The sequence below is a fragment of the Neomonachus schauinslandi genome, chromosome 4 (assembly GCF_002201575.2).
Source record: "Neomonachus schauinslandi chromosome 4, ASM220157v2, whole genome shotgun sequence".
In the NCBI taxonomy this organism is placed as follows: domain Eukaryota; kingdom Metazoa; phylum Chordata; class Mammalia; order Carnivora; family Phocidae; genus Neomonachus; species Neomonachus schauinslandi.
In genome coordinates, this window is record NC_058406.1 from 8,847,545 (window position 1) to 8,865,054 (window position 17,510).

General features: G+C 43.0%; 1 protein-coding gene across 1 annotated transcript in view; it reads left to right on the forward strand.

Moving 5' to 3' along the window:
* VPS13D (vacuolar protein sorting 13 homolog D) overlaps positions 1-17,510 on the forward strand; it is a 243,709-nt gene that overhangs the window by 21,882 nt on the left and 204,317 nt on the right. Inside the window, 10 exon segments of the mRNA XM_044914385.1 lie at positions 1,110-1,289; positions 2,396-2,526; positions 3,364-3,439; positions 3,851-4,021; positions 5,299-5,429; positions 6,874-7,006; positions 9,216-9,313; positions 9,315-11,430; positions 12,585-12,736; positions 15,622-16,653. Coding sequence (XP_044770320.1) covers positions 1,110-1,289; positions 2,396-2,526; positions 3,364-3,439; positions 3,851-4,021; positions 5,299-5,429; positions 6,874-7,006; positions 9,216-9,313; positions 9,315-11,430; positions 12,585-12,736; positions 15,622-16,653 — 4,220 coding nt within the window.

A 17,510-nucleotide genomic window follows, 5' to 3' on the forward strand; every position in this document is an offset into this window, starting at 1 on the left:
AAGTCAGAAGGTTTAAACTCTGAAGCTTGAAGATCAATCCAAAGCCACTCTTTACACCCACGCTGTTCAGCATGGTAGCCATAGTCACAGATGGCTATCTATTTATATTTTTTAAAAATATTTAATTGAAGCAAACATACATAACATGCACACACCATACTTACATAAATCAGTGACTCCCAGAGTCACATACTTCCTGTACAGCCTGCACACTGGTAGAGAAATAGAACAAATCAGCACCCCAGAGGGCTTTGTGTGTTTTTTGCGGTCACTGTCCTGCACATTATAATCTTTTTCCTGACTTGTAACACTATAGATTTGTTTACCCATTTTCATTTTTTATTTATTTATTTATTATTATTATTATTTTTAAAGACTTTATTTATTTGACAGAGAGAGCATAAGCAGAGGGAGAGAGAGGGAGAAGCAGGCTCCCTGCCGAGCAAGGAGCCCGATGTGGGACTCGATCCCAGGACCCTGGGATCATGACCCAGGCCGAAGGCAGCTGCTTAATGGACTGAGCCACCCAGGTGTCCCTGTTTACCCATTTTTAAACAGATGGCTATTTAAATTCGGATTAATTAAAATTAAAAGAAAAACATTCTTTTTTTCCCCTCAGTTACACTAGGCACGTTAGCCATGGAGCTCAAAGGCGCCTGTGGTTGGTGGCTTCTGAGCCCGCGGTGCAGACGTAGAGCATTTCACAGTGTTGGGCAGCGCTGTTTATGCTGTACTCTGTCCTGAATCTTCACGTCCTCCCTCGTTGGAGAATGAGCTGATGAGATCTTTAAAGATCTTTAAAATTTATTTATTCATGAGAGAGAGAGGCAGAGGTAGAGGGATGTGGGACTCGATCCCAGGACCCCGGGATCATGACCCGAGCCAAAGGCAGATGCTCAACCAACTGAGTTGCCCAGGTGCCCCCAGTAAGATCTCTTATAAAACAGTGGGATCGTTTTACATTAGGAATGAAGCAGTTGCCCATGACTTTGGAGTTCTTCCTGGGGAAAACTGTTAAATAATGTCATCATCACTGTGATCTGTGTGCCTGGTGGTGCTTTTTGAATTTTCCCGGCGTTCCCCTAACATCTTTCCTTCCTCACGCTCAGGCACCGAGGAGTTTTTCGACCCCACGGCCGATGCGTCCTGTCTGAGCACGTACACGAAGCGGGACCTGGTGTTTGCCCGACTGAACGTGCAGCTGCAGCGGGGCACTGTGACACTGCTGCACCAGGAGCCGGGTGGCCTGTGGACGGAGGAGTGCGCCTTCATGCAGCTCGAGTTCTCAGGTGCTGCCCCGCAGAGCCCCCAGCTGTTGCCACTCTCCCCTGGCGCCCGTGTCCACTCGAGTCTCCTTGTTTGTGGTCCTTACGTTCTAGCAAGTTGCTTTGAGCGCAGGGTGGTTGAATGCTGAGTCGCTGCTGGGGCGGGGAGATACAGGGTTAGGTGCCTGTGAGCCTCTGATCATAACATTCACCAGCAGATCGTTACAGAACCCTGTGTCACGCGTGTCTGTGTGTAAAGACAGCTTACTTCGTATATATCGTGGATTCATTAATACTGAACTCGGCCGCGGCACCGTAACTCGTGCGTGAGTGAAGCTTATCTGCTGGAAGGCCCGGCACTGCAGTGTGGAGGCCGTTTTAAACCATGAAATCACCAACGAAAAGCACAAAAACGCCAACAACTTGGCACTCGGTAGACCACGAGAGGGGCATGTGTGTGCAGTATGAGCCACGCTAAACCAAGAGGGCAGAGCAGTGTTATCTGGTTCACCCTTAGCTGCGAGCATGCACATTAGGTGATGTGTTTCTGCTCTGCACATGTCCTCAGAAGCACCGTGAGGATGGATTTCGGGGTTGTAAATAAGTTTTAGTGAGTAGGAGAATTCACAAACGTGGAACCCACGAATAATGAGGATTGACCATGTCTGACGTGTGTTTGTGACTTGGAATTAAAGGTGGATAAATAGCTATGCACATGTTGGTGTTTTTACATCTCACATATACTTTTATTTAGGTGTATAAAATAGGCATTTATCTCAGTAATCTAAAGGTAAACAACCGAAAAAAAAAAGAGCCAGTTTGTTTGTCTTTATAATCGTGAGAGCTGAGATACCATAAACTTAGTGTGAGTCAGCAGATTGCTTGAACTCAATGGTAACATGCTCTGTTTAGAATTCATTCTGCGAGGAAACTTCTAATATTCTGTATGTTGTTATATAGAGAGATTTATACAGACACAACAATATGTAGATAGGATTTTTGGTTCTACTTTCAACGAGAAAGACTTCATGATATGTAATCGTCCTCTGTAAAACATTATATTTCATACTTTTTAAGATACTTCAGGTTATCATGGCATACTATCAACTCTTACATTGATGTTTTTGTAGATGTGAAGCTACTAGCAGAATCTCTTCCTCGAAGAAATTCCTCCTTGCTCTCAGTCCGGTTGGGTGGACTGTTTCTTCGAGACCTGGCCACAGAAGGCACCATGTTTCCCCTTCTGGTGTTCCCAAATTCAGTACGTACAGCAGTGGGATGGATGCTCCGTCCCGGGTGGGGTGAACTGTGATCTGTCTTAGGCAAGCAATAGGTAATGTTAACGTTCATTCTGACATTTGGTCATCTTGAGACAAATGGGCTGATTAAAAACAAACTGGAATTCAGTAAGGTTTTTTTAATTTGTCAGAGAGCGAATGTTGGAGGGATTTATGGCAGTGCCTTCTTCCTCTCCTTTGTCGTAGCTGCCGTGGGGTGGTTTGCTCTGTTTTGGAAGAAAATGCCATAAGCACCACTATTTTCTGCATTTCAAGGTCAATGTTCACATCTCTTCTGTCTGGAATTCATTTTCATGCATTCTGACCCTAAGTCACTGGTAGAAAGTCTCATCTTTTCCGGAGTTCCAAGAGAACCACTTCAAGTTATCTATATATATGTAATCTTTTTTATATTCAACATACTTTACTAATTAGATCTTTGATCTTATTAAGTTGGCAGAGATATGATCAGAATAGTTGAGTATTTAGCCACTTGCTCCGTCTGTGATTTTTTTAGAGTGTGGATTGCGGAGAGGGTGGGAGTGCAGCGTGAGAGTCTAAAGGGCCATACATACTTCCTACTCATTTAGGAATCATTCATTAAACGCGCTGACTGCAGAGTAGCATACAGTCCATTTTAGCTTAGAAAAGGGCACAAATGAGAGAGGTCAGTCTGCAAGTCCTCTAATCCGATGTCAGATGAGTTTTGATTTGGTTGTGCTAAGCGAGAGTGATGCCAAAGGGCAGAACTTGAGGAAGTGTGTGCACGGCGAACTGTCCTCTCTCACCTGACATTTATGCATTTTTGTATGTTTTAATAGCAAAAAGAAGTTGGCAGAGTGTCACAGTCTTTTGGTCTCCAAACAACATCTGCAGACAGAAGTGATCATAACCCTGGTAATTTGTCATATGTTCTTAAAACTAATCTTTAGAAATAAGATGATTACAGATCAGTAGTCTTAGAGGGAGTGTGTCCTGTTTTGGCCCAGCCGTTTGTTGTGTGGATCTGTGTTTGTCTTGGAGACCGTGTTCTCTGTTAACCTGTGTGTGACCTGTGTCAGCCTGTAGGGCTTGCGGGGCCTGGGTTTCCATAATGGGAGTGAATACACCAACTCAGTCTTGAAGATGCCTGTTGAAAATTAGAGGCAATCCTCATTAGGGTCTCTGTTTTATAAAATTTTCATAAATGAGAACTAATTGGAAAATAATTTAGAAAATGTCTTTTTTCCAGAATTCCTTACAGGTTATCAAGAATAAGGCGATTGTTTTTGCTGTGGTCCATTTTCTTTCTCTGGTTCTTCCCTTTAGCTGCGGACCCAGATGACCCGGTTTTTGAGATGCTGTATGAGAGAAATCCAGTGCACAGCCATTTTGAGAGGCGGCTGAATGTCAGCACGAGGCCCTTGAACATCATATATAATCCCCAGGCTATTAAAAAAGTAGCAGACTTTTTCTACAAGGGAAAGGTTCATACCTCAGGTTAACTTTTTTGTTTGTTTGATCTTATGTTACTTTCTATAGACATCTTTCTTGTCCTTTTTAGTGCTTTGGACAAGGGTTATTATACATTGAAGTGACCTGCTAGTGGCTGGAGTCATAAAGGCTTGGAGGGCACATGGATAGGTTTGTCCTTAGTTAGGGAAACAAAGTAGATGTCCTTGGAAAATTACTTTTCCAAAAAGGATCAATATCCCTAAATATTTTCTTTGTCTTTGCTTCCTTTTAGCATACTTTAAAAAATTCTTTCCATTCTATTAGGATGGTGGTTTCCTTGGCTACCCAGGATATTTTAGGCCAGTGAGTTTAGGAGGAACATTCAAGAACTTCCCTCTAAAACAAAACAAAACAAAACAAAACTTCCCTCTAAATGGCAGGGTCAGTGGTCTGTTTCACTTGTTTGGTGCAGCGTGAAATACTGTAGAACTCATCCTTGCGCTGCTCTATGTCATCATTGCTTTATTCATGCCTCCCTTTGGGTCCAGGAGAGATTTGAGATAGGAGGAGCAGAAAAAGCAATTTCATTGACCAGGGAAGTTGATAAAACAATAGTTCTTTCCTACATGTATCCCCTCTCTCCCTCCTTATAACAATGGAGCTATTTTATTTTTATTTTTTATTTTATTTTATTTATTTTTATTTTTAATTTTTTTTAAGATTTTATTTATTTATTTGACAGAGAGAGACACAGCGAGAGAGGGAACACAAGCAGGGGGAGTGGGAGAGGGAGAAGCAGGCCTCCCCGCAGAGCAGGGAGCCCGATGTGGGGCTCGATCCCAGGACCCTGGGATCATGACCTGAGCCAAAGGCAGACGCTTAACGACTGAGCCACCAGGTGCCCAACAATGGAGCTATTTAGTTTTTGGTCCAGTTTTTGAGTCTTCATGTCAACAACAGCCATAAATGCTGTGGCTTTATTGCTCTGTCCCTGATAGAATCTAGAAGGCATTTCCTTCCAAATTCCACTTTCTCTCTTAATGTAGTGGTATGCTTTCAAGATTTACAATAGTCTGGGGTCATTCGGAAAATGGTTCAAGAAAATTCTAGTGACTTAGGTGCCTTTCCCCCCATGGCGGGGTCCCCATCGTTGCCTCCGGTTACCGTACGCAGTGCCGGCGCAGGTGGGAGTAGGAACTGTTGTTGTGCAGATGGTTTTTTAGCTTCGGTGGAAATGTGTGGTGAGAATAGATGTAGCAGTGGTCTTTTCCACCCAGCCGTTTGAAAATACTCACTCCTCCCGTGCGTCTCTAATCTTGCAGGTTTTGGTTATCAGTCTGAACTTGAGCTGAGAGTGGCGGAAGCTGCCCGAAGACAGTATAACAAACTGAAGATGCAGACCAAGGCGGAAATCCGACAAACGCTCGATCGTTTGCTAGTGGGTGATTTCATCGTAAGTGGGGCAGGGGCAGGCATTCCCTCTGTCGGGTTCTTCACCTCCTCTACTTAAGCATGCTTGTTTCAACTGCAAACATGAAGTTCACTGAAAACATGAAATCCTTCTTAGCTAGCAAAAAACAAAATCTCATGGCTTTTACAGTCAGGGTGTCAAGAATAAAAACGAATGGCTGGGACTAGACCATGTTTCTTCCCTGTGTCTGTCTTGGAACACTCTTAAGACTCGTCCTTATTCCATTTTCTAGACCCGATAATTTACAAATGTTTCACTTAGGGCGCCTGGGTGGCTCAGTTGGTTAAGCGACTGCCTTCAGCTGAGGTCATGATCCTGGAGTCCCAGGATCGAGTCCCACATCGGGCTCCCTGCTCAGCAGGGAGTCTGCTTCTCCCTCTGACCCGCTCTCTTCTCGTGCTATCCCTCACCCTCTCTCTCTTAAATAAATAAAAATCTTAAAAAAACAAAGAAATGTTTCACTTAAGAGCACCCCCTTCACTTATGATTATCGGAAGAAAAACGCCTGGAATGGCGCCCCAGTTTTGATTCCCGGGTGTGATAGTCCCTTTGTGATGCTAAGTGACCAACTGACGCGATGCCGTAGACCAGGAGAAACACCTTAGCAGTCCAGCAAAACTGTTTCTAGCACGGCGGCCTGGAGGTGCACTGCTCAGATGCAGCGGTAGGTGGAGAGGGAGAGCCTGGCCCCCTTCAGAGAGCAGAGCCCCTGTACGCGTAAGGGACAGCAGCAGTGTTCCAAGTAAGATGGTACCGGCTGTGGTATGGGATGAAGAATTAGTCCTGTTTTTTGTTTCTCGTGTGTGTGTTTGAACACAAAGGCAGCAGTTAGTATCCTCTTACTATCTTAGGGATGTTTCCTTTTTGATACCATTGACGTAGATTAGCTTTTTACTACATCCGTGTATGTGAGGCTAATTTTAGTTTCAGGGAAGAACAGTGAACACACTTATAACTTGGTGTCTTATTTATATATCAAATGTCAAAGCTTATGTTTTCCACTAAGATACTTGGGACATGGAAGTTCATGGTTGCCAATGTCTGTGAAGAAGTAAAAATATTTGAGTTTCTCTGTTTGTTGGAATTCCATAATTTCTACAGCACTGTGAGATAGTGAGCCCTATAAATTTAGAAGCATGATCTTTCTCAAGCCATGGATCATCACAATCAAAGAGCAGACAACCCCAGTCCAGTAATTTGCTAATATTTTTTTCCTCCCACTTTAAACATTTGCCTGTGATAATGTCTCAGATCCTTAAGCATTGGGATCTACTTTTGCTTTAAACTTTTGCTCTAATACTGTAGACCTTTAAGTTATCCCGTAACCGCTGGGTGCGGCTTTCAGAAAGGCTTGAGCCCAGCTGGTAAAGCTGTTTAGTTTTCGCAGTTGTGGTTATGTTATTTTTGGTTTATTTTACTTCCACAGGAGGAGAGTAAAAGGTGGACCGTGCGACTAGATATTTCTGCCCCTCAGGTGATCTTTCCTGACGATTTCAAATTTAAGAATCCCGTGTTAGTTGTTGTGGATCTGGGGAGAATGCTGTTGACAAATACCCAAGGTACGGTGTGAATGCAGGTGGTGAAGACATACCCTGCAGGGGTTGATCTCTCTATGCTTAACCAAGTAAAGCTTGAAGAAGGCTTTTTAGGGGCACCTGGATGGCTCAGTCGGTTAAGCGTCCGACTCTTGATTTCAGCTCAGCTCATGATCCCAGGGTGGTGAGATAGAGCCCCAAGTCAGGCTCCGTGCAGAGTGTGCAGCTGCTTGAGATTCTCTCTCAATCTCTCTCTCAAAAGAAGGGCTTTTTATGACATTTTAACCCCAAAGTTCACTTGTTACTTCTTTTATGATAGCTGTATTGGGATATGTTTTTAAAATGGACAGTTTGTTATTGGGATATTGACAGAATCGTGCAATTTACTGTTATCTAATCCCAGAACATTTTCATCATCCTATGAAGACATTCCAAACCCTTCAGCTGTCACTCTCCATTACCCCTTCTCCTATGCCCTGCCAACCATTAATCTTTCTATCTCTGTGGATTTGACTATTCTGAACATTTCATATGAATGCAGTCACGCAATTGTGTTTTTTTATGTCTGACTTTTTTCACTTAGCGTAATGTTTTCGAGATTTATCTATGTTGTAGCTTGTTGTGCTTCATTCCTACTTGTGGTTGAATAATATTCCTTTGTGTGAATATGCCACATTTTGTTTATGCATTCATCAATTGGTGGACATTTGGGTTGTTTCTGCTTTTGGCTACTACGAATAATGCTGCTATGAACATTTGTGTACAGGCTTTTGTGTAGACATATTTTCAATTCAGTGTGGAATTGCTGGGTCATATGGTGACTTCATTTTGAGGAACTGCCAGATTGTTTTCCAAAAGGGTGACACCATTTTACTGTCTTACCAGCAATGTATGAGGATTTTAACTTCTCTAAATCCTTGCCAACACTTGCTGTTATCTGTCTTTTGGATTATAGCCATTTTTTTTTTTTTAAATGAGTGTGAAGTAGTATCTCATTGTGGTTTTTATTTGTATTTTTCATGCAACATTTTGGATTTTAAGAAACGCTATTTCTCAGAACTTCATTTCAGAAATAGAGGTTTAATCTATTTAGGGATATTAGGGACATATATAAAAAGAGACTCCTGGAAGGTTATTTCATTACTGTTACTAGATCCAAAAAATATTTATTGTTTACCTTGAGATGGGCAGGAAGAAAGAGGATTCATGGGGTAAGAGGTTGAGGAAGCTTATCAAATAATCTCAACCTTATCTTTACTGAGAAGAGCCATCCAAAAGAGAAGAGGTGGAGGATTTGAACAGGAGTGGGAAAGTTTGGTGCTATGGGGAATGTTAAAAGGGAATTAGATCGGGCGCCTGGGTGGCTCAGTTGGTTGGGCGACTGCCTTCGGCTCAGGTCCTGATCCTGGAGTCCCTGGATCGAGTCCCGCATCAGGCTCCCTGCTCAGCTAGGAGTCTGCTTCTTCCTCTAACCCTCCCCCCCTCTCATGTACTCGCTCTCTCTCATTCTCTCTCTCTCTCAAATGAATAAAATCTTTAAAAAAAAAAAAAAGGGGGAATTAGATCTGAAGAAAAGGATCTCACAACCACGGAAAGCACCTACTTGAACTTGTAAACCATAAACATAGAACAGAGACGTGGGTGACAGAACCCAGTGGTGTGATTTTGTAGTTGACTCAGCACTGAGTGGTAAAAGACTGGACTTGTGGAAGTCTGTAGAAGAGAAGGGTTAAATTGTGAAGTCAGGCTCGAATGTGACGCTGAGCAGTTACTGCTTGCAAGCACTGATCTGGAAACTCAGGGTGTTGTTGAGTAAGGCAGGTGAGGCCTGGGTTCCTTTGCAACATTCTAGTGGGAAAGCAAAAGGAACACATAGACAAATGCAGGGAAAGGCGAACAGACAGCTGATGATGGAGAGTGGTGCAGGAATGGCTGGTGAGAGCAGCTTGTGACGGGGTAGGGAAGCGGGTCATTCGTTGGTTTCTGCTCCCTGACCTGTGTTCCGCTGTCAGCGGGCCTCCATCTTTTCTCTTTTGTGTTTTGATTTCAAAATTACTAGATAAGTTTATATCGAATAAATGGTAAAATCACAATATCATGCTTAGAGTTTTCATCCCTGTGTTTTTTTAAATTGGGGTTGGTCGATTCTCTCTTGTTCCTTAATTTTTACATTAAAGGAAAGAGTAAGAAAGGAGCAGACGTATACTTTGAATCTTCTCTTTTTTATCTGCAGATGACTCCAAGAGGAGAAGTGGGGATGGGCTAGCATCTGAAGAGAACCAGTTTAGTGATGATGAATATAAGACGCCTCTTGCCACACCTCCGAACACCCCCCCCTCCTGAGACAAGCAGCAGCAATGGAGGGAAAACACCTCTGTTTTCTGGGGTCGGATTCAGCGCAGAGCAGCTTCAGGCCCATCTAATGAGCACAAAGATGTATGAGAGGTACTCCTTGTCATTTATGGACCTCCAGATCATGGTTGGACGAGTGAAGGACAATTGGAAGCACGTCCAGGATATTGATGTGGGACCAACCCACGTGGTTGAGAAATTCAATGTTCACCTACAGTTAGAACGTCGGTTGATTTATACTTCAGATCCCAAGTACCCCGGAGCTGTGCTCTCCGGCAACCTACCAGACTTGAAAATCCACATCAATGAAGATAAAATATCTGCTCTAAAGAATTGCTTTGCTCTCCTGACCACCCCAGAAATGAAGACTTCAGACACTCAGTTTAAAGAGAAGATTTTTCCACAAGGCGGGCAGCGGGGAAGTTTGCAAGACTCAGTAATGAATTTAACCCAGAGCTTTGTGATGTTGGAGCAGCATACCCGGGAGGTTCTGGTGGAGTCACAGCTCCTCCTGGCCGAATTTAAGGTGAACTGCATGCAGCTTGGCGTTGAGAGCAACGGCCGGTACATTTCCGTGCTCAAGGTGTTTGGGACCAATGCTCACTTTGTGAAGAGGCCTTACGATGTTGAGGTCTCCCTGACCGTTCACGGATTGCTCCTGGTGGACACGATGCAGACGTACGGTGCTGATTTTGACCTTTTGATGGCTTCACATAAGAACTTGAGCTTTGATATCCCAACAGGAAGCCTCCGGGATAGCAGGGCCCAGTCTCCTGTCTCTGGATCCAATGCGGCCCACCTGACTAATGCTGCCACACTGAATGACCCATCGACTATGGGTGTTTCACTTGACAAAATTCTCACCAAAGAACAGGAGTCCCTCATCAAATTGGAATATCAGTTTGTGAGTTCAGAGTGCCCGTCGATGAATTTGGACAGCACTCTTCAGGTGATTTCATTACAGGTGAATAATCTGGATATTATCCTAAATCCGGAGACAATTGTGGAGCTGATTGGTTTTCTTCAAAAATCTTTTCCCAAGGAAAAAGATGATTTGAGTCCTCAGCCTTTAATGACTGATTTTGAAAGAAGCTTTAGGGAGGAAGGAACTTACCAAGCTACATATGAACAGAACACCGAGGTTGCCGTGGAAATCCACAGGCTTAACTTACTGCTCCTTCGGACAGTGGGGATGGCAAATGGCGAGAAATATGGCAGAAAAATTGCGACTGCAAGTATTGGTGGCACCAAAGTTAACGTCTCCATGGGTAGCGCATTTGACATGAATGGTTCTCTCGGCTGTTTGCAGCTTATGGATTTGACACAAGATAACGTTAAGAACCAGTATGTTGTCAGCATTGGGAATTCCATAGGCTATGAAAATATCGTTAGCGACATTGGCTACTTTGAATCTGTATTTGTTAGAATGGAAGATGCGGCCCTCAGCGAAGCTTTGAGTTTCACCTTTGTTGAGAAGTCTAAACAGGAGTGTTTTCTCAACCTCAAGATGGCTTCCTTGCATTATAACCACTCTGCTAAATTTTTGAAGGAGTTGACGTTGTCCATGGATGAGCTGGAAGAAAATTTTCGAAGTATGCTGAAAAGCGCAGCTACCAAAGTCACTACGGTACTAGCTACCAAGACGGCCGAGTACAGTGAGATGGTGTCACTCTTTGAAACGCCCAGGAAGACTCGGGAGTCCTTTATCTTAGAAGAAAATGAAATGTATGGGTTTGGCCTCTCTGGGTCTCATTCCGACACCGTAAAGCTAATCTTGAACATAAACATTGAATCCCCTGTTGTGTCTATTCCTCGGAAGCCCGGGAGTCCTGAGTTGTTGGTGGGACACTTGGGACAAATATTCATCCAGAATTTTGTGTCAGGAGATGATGAGTCCAGAAGTGACCGTCTGCGGGTAGAAATTAAAGACATTAAGTTATATTCTTTGAATTGCACCCAGTTGACAGGCAGAGAGGGTCCTGGGTCTGAAGTAAGCCGGGCATTTTGTTCTCCTTCTGGGTCTGCCAGTGCCAACAGTCAGGAGGAAGCTCACTTCACCCGACATGATTTCTTTGAATCTTTGCATAGAGGTCAAGGTGAGGAGTGTAAATCTTTTGTCTCACTTTGTCGAAATATTCCAAACCCAGCGTATGTGGTACTTTGCTTAAAACAACAACAAAACCCTTTTCTTTTAGAATTATCCCCAGTGAATATTTAAGAAATCAAAATAGAATTTTAATACCATGCTTCATATCAGGTTGGTATGTTTTCTGTTTTTCCCACTGGATACCATATTTGACAAAACAAGAATTTTTTTTTTTTTTTAAAGTGGCCCCCTTTAACATTGGATGAGTGCCCATTTACAGGGATGCTTCAAAGGGTGGAGTCTGTTGGAGTATTATTTAATTTGGTCAAATACATCTGATTTTTTCAGTTGTAAGCTGTAGATCTTTGTTAGTTAAATATTGTAGTCCAAGTTAGCTGGAGGGGTTGACAAAAGTGGAATATGAAATTTAGTCTGTGGATGTTATATTTTCCTTTCAGTATTCTACCATCTTTTGTAATGGATTGGTCCAGGGTCCTAGGAATAAAATGCCTGAATTTGTGTCCTCAATCTGATCTGCTAAAACCAAACAGTTCAATCTATTAGTCTTGACATCCACAGACATCTGGTGGGCCCTAAAGCCTGGCTTTACTTATTGGTGAAGAAATTCATGCCTTTGAGAATTTCTCCATATGTGGTTCTCAGATGTTAATTCACCAATTTACTTACATCCTTACCTAAAGATTGCTTTTTCTGCTTGGGATAAAAGATGTTCACTTAGAACCTGATAATTGTTCTTGACTTTGATGTAGGTCCAGTAAGAGGGATCAATCTGTAATTGAAAGCTGGGTAGGGATGAGCAGTTCAGTTTGGAAAATGCTGGCTTGGGAGGCTAATAAGAGAAGCTTAGAGACCTGGCCTGGATTAATGTTCGCAACATTGTATTTTGAAGCCACCAAATGGAGCATGTCGTGAAAAATATTGTTTCTTTTTGTGTATAAATTTATATTGTACCTCTTTTTGCTATGAGTTTTGGTCTTGGTCTTGCTATGAGTTTGCACTTAGTCATAGACCCCAGGTGCCAGGCTGTTCTGCCCTTTGGGTCTAAGGGTAATGCATGGGCTCTATTTTATATACCCTACACTTCAGCAACAATGCAGTAAATATTAGTATTTCCAATCAGTCATTTTCTCTCTGTCATGGCAGCTTTTCACATCCTGAACAACACTACCATTCAGTTTAAACTGGAGAAGATCCCTATAGAGAGAGAATCTGAATTGACTTTCTCCCTTAGTCCAGATGACTTGGGAACTTCTAGCATCATGAAGATCGAAGGGAAATTTGTCAACCCAGTTCAGGTAAACACCTGTTGATTTTCATGTCTGGGCAGTTGAAGTCCTATATTTACTTTATATTTATTATATTAATATGTTTATATCTTATATATTTGTATATATAAAATGTTAGAAGGAAAATATGTAAATTCAAAGAGACATTGTGACTGTGCCTATTACTGTTGATAACTTGTTCTGTGAATGTGGAGCCTTTTCATTGTGTCCTTTCATCTCTGGGGCATCAGTCTTGTTGGCCCTCTTCATGTGCAGGAATGGTGAATTCTATAGAGAGAGGAGGCAGATCTTTAATTCTGTTGGCATTCAAAAACAAGCAGAGTTATTGCTTAAAAAGTCAGAGCCTGTCTTTCTCAGGAGGATCTAGTTCTTGTCATATGTGGCTCAGCCTGTAAAACAATCTGATTATTTGAGCTGTTGACAGACCCTCTCAAGGGAGACTTAGTCTTGCCCTCTTTGAAATGAAATGGGCCAGGATAGGGATTTCTTGCGTGTGTGTGTGTGTGTGTGTGTGCACGTGTGTGCGTGCACATGCTTGTGGGTAGTGAGTATGCCTGTGTGTGTGGTGAGTACATGTGTATACAGCTGTCATCCTATTTCCTTCAAAAGTGTCATTTTTCCTGCTTTCACAGGGATGAGCGCAAAGAGCATATCGTTATAAAAAAGCAGGGACAGGCGGGATCTTAGGACAGTGGATCCTAGCCTGGGGCAGTAACTCGTCACTAGTCTGTATCTGGCAGCTGCTCTGGGGTAACTCAGGAGTCCTGTTCACAGAACATGTGTATCTTTTGGCATCAGTGATTCCTGACTATGGGTCCCTGGGTGAGAGAACTTTCCCCAAAGCTTTCCCGTCTTGGCTACACTTTTGCATTACCAGTAGTGGTTACTAGGGTGACTTTTTCACCTTAAGTCTAGCATATGGCATGAATTCCTTTGGATTATGTTGACTTACTGTTCTTATGGTTACCAATCACTTACTGTGGTTTTTGATGAAACTCTTCTAAAAATTATTGTAAATGTTAACAATTAATTTAATAATCTTAAAATATTTTATTATGAAAAATTTAAAACATACACAACACTGGAATAATTTAATGAACCTCATGTACCCATCATTCAGATTCAGCAGTTATCAATATCTTGCCACATTTGTCTCATTTCTCCTCTCTCTCTCTCGTTTTTTTTTGCGGGGGTGTGGGGAGGGTTAGAGGGAGAGAGAGAGAGAATCTCAAGTAGGCTGCATGCCCAGTGCAGAGCCTGACTCAGGGCTCAATCTCACAACCCTGAGATCATGACCTGAACCGAAATCAGGAGTCAGATGCTCAACCGACTAAGCCACCCAGGTGCCCCTTTTGGTGAACTATTTTAAGGCAAATCCCAGAGTCATACCATTTTTACTGCTATGTATTTGGAACGTATCTCTGTAGTCCACGTGCATTTTCTTACGTAACTGTAATGGTATTGTCATGTCGAAATGAGGATTCCTTGGTAACATAATAAATTTTAATCCATTTTCAGATTTCAGAGACATTTTTGATTATTTAAAAAAATGTCTTTTCACTTTTAGTTTGTGGATCCTAGTGAGACCCTGTACATTGCGTTTGCATGATCCATTGTGTGAGTCTTGGTTTAGTTTCCCTCTCATTTTTTTCCCCACCCTATTATTGCGTTCTGAGAAGTAGGTCAGTTGCCCTGTAGATTATCCCACATTGTGGATCTGGCTGTTCGTTTATGGCATCACTCAACTTGTTCTCCCACATTTCCTGTAAACTGTACCTTAACTCTACAGGTTTAACTGGATTCAGGTTCTTTTTTTTCTTGGCCAGAACACTTCAGTGGTGGGGTTGTGTGCGTCATACTGCATTATATCAAGAGGCACATAATGCTTGGTTGTCTCTGATACTGATGCTGAAATTGATGATTGTGTGCAGGTGCGAGAACCCGGTCTGTCCACTGTAAAAGTCCCTGGCAGTCCTTCGTATAGGGGCTTCTTCCACGGATGAGGTCTGATGGGATACACTGGTTAACTGGGGGCTGTAAAACAGTCACTTTCCAGTTCTGTCATTTCTGTATCTGTTTGGAATTCCTCTGTTAAAAAATTGCCCATAAGTATATAAAAAACTTATGTGAAAAAAAAATTTTTTTTTTTTTTTTGAAGATTTTATTTATTTGACAGAGAGAGACACAGTGAGAGAGGGAACACAAGCAGGGGGAGTGGGAGAGGGAGAAGCAGGCTTCCCGCGGAGCAGGGAGCCTGATGTGGGGCTCGATCCCAGGACTTTGGGATCATGACCTGAGCTGAAGGCAGACGCTTAACGACGACTGAGCCACCCAGGTGCCCCTTGTGTGAAAAAATTTTTAATAAGTTATAATTAAAAACAAAGTAGCGGGAGAGGAAACGTAAGTGATCTTGGCTTATTATTATTATCATTACAAAGCACTTTCTGTTTGTTTAGCTGAACTGAACAAAGGTTATTACACTAACAGCGATGATCAGTGAGTTGTAGAACCAAGAGTCTTGTTTCTCAGTCCTGTGGTATCACCACATTGGACTTTTGGCAGTATTCCCACCCATTTCTGCAGTTGTTTTTGTGGGATTAGGAAGAGCAATTTTACTGATTCAGGCCTACAGTCAACAGTACTTACTGAACACTGATTGTGTAAAGATTATTTTGTGGGGTGCTGGGGGAGGCAGGGGGGGGGCCTCATCCGTAGACATGGGTCAGGGAGAGGTTAAGGACAGAAAAGAAACAGAAGGGATAGTCCCTGCTCTCAGCTAATTTATAACATCTTGGGAAAAGCCATAAGCATCAACTCTGGAAGTTTGTGGCCAGTGCATCTGAGTGCAATTAATAATAGTAGTGGAATAACTGAATTCTTCTCTTTGACTACAGGTGGTGTTAGCAAAGCATGTGTATGAGCAGGTTTTACAAACGCTGGACAATCTCGTGTATAGTGAAGATCTGAATAAGTTTCCAGTCAGTGCTACCTCCTCACCTTGCCCTAATTCTCCTCTGCCTTCCCTCAGTACCAGTGGAGAACCTTCCATTGAAAGGAAGGAGAATGGGTTGTTCAGCCACTCCAGCCTTTCTAACTCTTCTCAAAAGTCCTTGTCTCTGAAGGAAGTGAAATCTTTTACCCAGATTCAAGCCAACTTTTGTATATCAGAGCTTCAAGTCCAGCTAAGTGGAGATCTGACTTTGGGGGCCCAGGGTCTTGTGAGCTTAAAGTTTCAGGATTTTGAGGTGGAATTCAGTAAAGACCATCCTCAGACTTTATCTATTCAGATTGCCCTGCGCTCTCTGCTGATGGAAGACTTACTGGAGAAAAATCCGGATTCCAAATATAAGAACCTGATGGTGTCTCGGGGAGCCCCTAAGCCATCTAGTTTAGCACAAAAAGAGTATCTTTCTCAGTCTTGTCCTTCGGTATCCAATGTGGAGTATCCTGACATGCCTCGGTCTCTCCCTTCCCACATGGAAGAAGCTCCTAATGTCTTCCAGCTGTATCAAAGACCCACCTCGGCATCCCGGAAGAAGCAAAAGGAAGTCCAAGACCAGGACTGTCCCTTGACCCCACCCCCTTCTCCAACAGTAGATGAGCCAAAGATACTTGCTGGAAAGAGTAAATTTGATGATTCCTTGGTACATATCAATGTATTGTTGGTGGATAAGAAACATCCAGAATTCTCTTCCAGTTATAACCGAGTTAACCGGAACATTGATGTTGATTTTAACTGCTTGGATGTGCTGATCACGCTGCAAACCTGGGTCGTGATCCTAGATTTTTTTGGAATTGGCTCCACTGCAGACAACCATGCAATGAAGGTACTGCCCGAGGACGTTCTACAAAACGTCAAGTCAGAATCAGATGCTCTCCCGGAGTCTGAACTTCAGGATCCAGTTAACACCAAGCTGGACCTCAAGGTATCACTCCCCTTTGGCTCCTTAAAGTTCTACAAATGAATTTTGCTTTGTTTGTTTAAATGTACTCATTGTTCATTTACCCTAGGAAGTAGATCTTATTGACAGGGGAGCTATATATGGTCTTCTGGATGTCTGTTAATATTTTAGAAAAGGTTTTAGCATAAATCCCATCTGGAGGCAGGGAGAATAAATGGTTTAAGTAACCTTTTGTCTTTCCTTTGGGTTGTGCAATTCAGTGGAATGCTCTGTTGTCTTGGAGTCTCAGGTTGCTGGTCTTCTGTCATCCGATTAGTTAAGATAACTAAGTGAGGTAATGTACATAAAGCCCCTAGCCAAGTGTCTGGCCCCTAGTAGCTACTCTAGAATGTGGCTCTGGTCCTCTGTCCCTGCTCACTCAGAACATTGTTGGCTTTCACTGAGGCAACAGGACAAGCACTGAGAAAGAAGTCTCACGTCAGACTGCCTGGGTTTGAATTCTGGCACTTTTTTTTTTTTTTTAAAGATTTTATTTATTTATTTGACAGAGACATAGCGAGAGAGGGAACACAAGCAGGGGGAGTGGGAAAGGGAGAAGCAGGCTTCCTGCGGAGCAGGGAGCCCGATGCGGGGCTCCATCCCAGGACCCCGGGATCATGACCTGAGCTGAAGGCAGACGCTTAACGACGACTGAGCCACCCAGGCACCCCTGAATCCTGGCACTTTTGCCGTAACCTCTGGCTGTGTGGCCTTGGGCATGGTTTTTAATTCTTCTCCCCCGATTTTCTTATCAACGAACTGGGGGTGTTGAATGGTGCCTCCATCATCGGGATGTTGCAAGGATTCAGGGAGATAACTACTTGAGCAGGGCCCTTTGCACA